The sequence below is a fragment of the Leguminivora glycinivorella genome, chromosome 1, assembly GCF_023078275.1.
Source record: "Leguminivora glycinivorella isolate SPB_JAAS2020 chromosome 1, LegGlyc_1.1, whole genome shotgun sequence".
Taxonomy (NCBI): domain Eukaryota; kingdom Metazoa; phylum Arthropoda; class Insecta; order Lepidoptera; family Tortricidae; genus Leguminivora; species Leguminivora glycinivorella.
The window spans coordinates 33,165,258-33,169,931 of record NC_062971.1 but is presented as its reverse complement, the minus strand read 5'-3'; the positions used below and the strand labels follow the sequence as shown (position 1 = coordinate 33,169,931).

Here is a 4,674-nt window from a genome sequence, read left to right as displayed (position 1 = left end):
CTACTGAATGCTCAGATGCATTTAATACCCTAAAAACAGCAATGAGTAACCCACCATTGCTACAATATCCAAACTTTTCAGAAGATAACGAGTTTAGAATACACACCGATGCGTCAGGGATAGCGATAGGCTGCGTTTTATCAAACGGAGATGGTTTACCTGTTGCTTACGCCAGTAGACCCCTGAACAAAGCGGAGAAAAATTATCCCACCATTGAGAAAGAGCTTTTAGCTATTTTGTGGGGAATAAAATATTTCAGACCTTATTTATTTGGACGACGTTTCAGAGTAATTACGGATCATAGGCCGTTAGTCTATTTATTTAACATGAAGGATCCCTCCAGCCGCCTAACCAAGTTCAAATTGTATTTACAGGAGTACGATTTTGTGGTAGAGTATTTGAAAGGTAAAGATAATGTGGCTGCAGACGCATTATCAAGGGTTGAGATAACTAGTGAACAGCTGAAAGACATGAGTGAAAGAGTTATGTTCGTAACAACACGTGGGCAAAAGAAGCGAATGGAAGAGAAAGAAAGGCAAAAAAATGCCGGCACTACGGATTTCCAAAACGGTTGGATTGATCACCCAACGTGGCCGAAATTCTAAAAAAACCTAACAATTCAACACAATTAAGTTTTAATTCAGAAGAGTATCGCAAGTGTGCGAAAATGAATGATTGTATTTATAGCAGAAACAATACGTTTGTATATACACCCTCATTGTCACTTATTAGCGTTGCACCAGTATCCCTATCATGTATGAAACGAGCTTTCTTCATGAGGGAATTGGAAGCTTTCTGCAATATTATAAACATTAACGAAATATGCGTTATTAAAAACAAAGACAATGAAAAGATTATCAAAGAGCTAGCTCAACATATAAAAAATATAAGTAAGTGGTCCGGGCCACGACTATGTATTATAAAGGGTGCAAAAGAAGTAAAGAATAAAGATGACAGGCGAGTCATCATGAATGATTTTCATATCTTACCCACTAGCGGACACGCGGGTATGCGTAGGATGACGAATAATATAAAACGTCACTACTACTGGCCAAGCATGGAAAATGACATAAAAGCTTTTGTAAAAAAATGCGATAAATGCCAAAAGCAAAAATTCCATAAACACATAAAAGAACCGATGTCTATTACTACCACAGCCACATCGGCATGTGAAAAAGTGTATCTAGATCTAGTTGGCCCTTTAACTAAAGATAACAACGGGTATAGTTACATATTGACGATACAGTGCGAGCTCACTAAGTACGTATGGGCTTACCCATTACCCAATAAAGAGACCGAAACGGTCGCGCGAGCATTCGTTGAAGGTTTTATTTTACATTACGGCATCCCGCGCGAGATAGCAACAGACCGAGGTTCTGAATTTATTTCTTCAACTATGCGAAATACGTGTAAATTGTTAAAAATAAATCAGATACAATCCACGGCATATCACCATGAGAGTCTCGGTTCTTTGGAGAACTCTCATAAGGCCCTGGGAGCTTTCCTCAGAATCCAGACGGATAACCAGGCTCACGAATGGAGCAACTGGCTTCAATTCTGGTGCTTCAGTTATAACACGACTATGCATTCTGAAACTAAGTATACTCCTTCGAATTAGTATTCGGAAAACTTTGTAATTTACCAACTAATATAACTAATAATAATATAGATCCTGTGTATAACTTCGATGATTATCCGATAGCTTTAAGGTATAGATTGCAAAAGGCTCAGGAAGACGCCAGAAATAATTTAATTATGTCAAAGCAGTTAAGAAAAGAAAGATATGATAAAACATGTAATCCAATTAAGTATAAAATAGGCGATTTATTATTAGTGAAAAAAGAAGGACGTGAAAAAATGGACCCAGTGTATTTAGGTCCATACTCTGTTATTGAAGACATGGATGTTAATGTAAAAGTTTCTATAGGAAATAAACAAAATGTAATCCATAAAAATAGAACTATTCCTTATTTTATGTAACGAGTTATGCTAGTAATAAGTTAGTCATAATCATTGACTCATCGGTGCACCAGGTGTGCGTCACATTTCATTATATTATTGTTATCGTAACCTAAGAGAGTAAACCTCACCATAATTATGAGCGTGTCGTATTATACAATAACACATAAAAGTGATTGACCTGTATTTTTATTGTAGGTTAATTTGAAAGTTTGTTAAACATGATTTTTTTTTGTGTAATATTTTTTTTTTCTTTTAAAAAAAAAAAAAAAAAAAAAAAAAAAAAAAAAAAATAGGGGGAAGGTGTGATGTGTAAGCATACCTAATTAGATTAAGTAGGCTAGATGCTTTATATATGGAAACTGTATTACTCATAATGATCAGCTTATTCTATCTGTATTCTAATCGACATTACATATTGATGCCTTGGAGAGTCAACATGTGTTTCATTTATTAAACTCTACTACATCCCTACCGAATAGAACATGCACCAATAGCTTCGACCAATACACTGGGTTCGAATCCCGGTAAGGGCATTTATATTTGTTCCTGAGTCATGGATGTTTTCTATGTATATAAGTATGTATTTATCTAAGTATGTATATCGTCGCTTAGCACCCATAGTACAAGCTTTGCTTAGTTTGGGGCTAAGTTGATCTGTGTAAGGTGTCCCCAATATTAATATTATTTATTAGATGTTATTATCTTTGAACATTGAGGAGGAGAGATGAAGTGAAATTGATAAAACTAAGTTTTTGAGATTTGTATAAGAAATTTTTTTTTTAAAACATACCTGGAAACTGGATCTTCAATATTGGGACTTGTTCATTGTTACAACCATCTAGTGTAATTTTCGTTTTCAGTTTCACTTGAAGAATTTGTTTGCTATTGGAAGAAAAAAACTTAGGATAGAAAAAAGGAGTAAATAGAGAACAAAAAAAAAAAAATAAATAAATAAATATTAAATATATAATAAATATTTCGAAATGTCTATTTACATGGCCAAAGGTTCAGTTTCTTTCTTACAGTGAAAAATTGTAAATGCCTGAAATTAAGTTGCATATCGAGATTAGCGACCCTAGTATCTAGCACACAAATGAGGAGGAAATAACATGATTACTAATGATTAGGAAAGTACTTACCTACATGAAGAGAAAGTAAAACAATCAGTTTCAACTCTCAACATGCCTTTTATTAAGATGTTCCATAAATAAATCTAATGGGTCTTCTCCACTCTCAGCGGAGTTCTTCCGTCCATACTCCGTGACCAGTTTCATGTGTTCCTCCAGGTTCTCCGAGTCATTCGGCTCTGAATCAAAGTACTTGTCTTCAGCATCTTGTGAAACTTGCTTCAAGTCATCATACTGCTCATCATTGTCTATGGTAGTGTAGTCTATATCATCTCTACCCTCCACAAAGCTGGAGTACATCTCTTGCAAGAATTCCTCTCTAAGGAGCCTTCTTTCTGGAGCACTTATTGTATTCTGGGTCCGCATGTCAGGCTTAGAAGAAGACTCAGGTTTTACATCATCATCAAACTCACCCCATTGCTTTTTCTTAAACTGTTTATCTTCATCATGATTTTCTTTTGGCCCATTAATATCCATGGACTCTATTTCCTCTTCAAGCATCTGTTGGTCTTTTGTTTGTCTCATTTGATTTCTGTCAACAGTTTCCAATATTAAGTTTAGGAATGTAAGATTTTCAGTATCTACTCCATCTCGCTCCTTTATTTCTGCTTCTGTCAAGTATTGCCCCACTAATTGATCATACAACAGAGGACTTCGGTACATCATTTGCTTTTCAGTAAAGTAATCAGATTCATCTTGCAGCTTCTTCAATGCATTGTACCTGCGGTTTCTCACTCTTTTATGCCTTGTATCATCCGAATGATATCGTTTCAATTCTTTAATACATTCCCGATATTTCCTAGCCTCGCTATCTGGCTGATAATTATCAAAGTATTCTATGTGATGTGGAGCTAAATATTTACCAAATTGGAGTAAGAAATCGGTTGGCGCTCTTCTGAAGAGATCACAGGCCAGCTTAATTTTGTCCCGTGTTCGTAATTCTGTTTCATTGACGTGAGCAGTTTTTATTGAAATTTTTGCGCACCTTACTAAATAATCAACAATATCAGTGATGGGATCCAAGACTTCGATATCGTCTTCAGAATAACCGTTGGCACTAACCGACATGGTCAACTATTGTGCTTTGACCAGTGATAAACTTGAAATCAAGATGAAGACAAGAAAGCGGTTTTATGAAATTGGAATTTTCTTATGTACTTAATTGTTTTATTTTTTAAATGTATTCGCAGATTCGCACTGAGCTGAGAATAAACATTTTTGACATTTATTTTTGACAGCCCATTAATCTTTTTTTTTTCATTATTCAGAAACCATGAACCAATTTACCATGTTTATAATATTTCATGAATTGTAAAGGTGAAGTTATATGATATGTTAAGTTATTTATTTTAAATATTTGAGTTGAATAATATTTATTGACAAAATATGAATATTTATATTATAAATAAAATATAATTGTGCTAGAAAAGTACCCTAAAATGATCACCATTTCATTGTTACTGAACGTGAACGTATATAACGATAACTCTGTTTGAGATACTGAAATAATCGTGGATTTTACTAGAAAATTTAGAAGAGAAGAACTTTACTGTCAAAAATGTTATTGAGTCAGACTGTCAATGGG

General features: G+C 34.4%; 1 protein-coding gene across 1 annotated transcript; it reads right to left on the bottom strand.

The window, feature by feature from the left end:
• Positions 1-3,129: 3,129 nt before the first annotated feature.
• Positions 3,130-4,313, bottom strand: LOC125225487 (coiled-coil domain-containing protein 97). Its single transcript, XM_048129232.1, has one exon. It carries the CDS (start codon positions 4,155-4,157, stop codon positions 3,132-3,134), a length of 1,026 nt encoding a protein of 341 aa, XP_047985189.1. The 5' UTR covers positions 4,158-4,313; the 3' UTR covers positions 3,130-3,131.
• Positions 4,314-4,674: the final 361 nt, after the last annotated feature.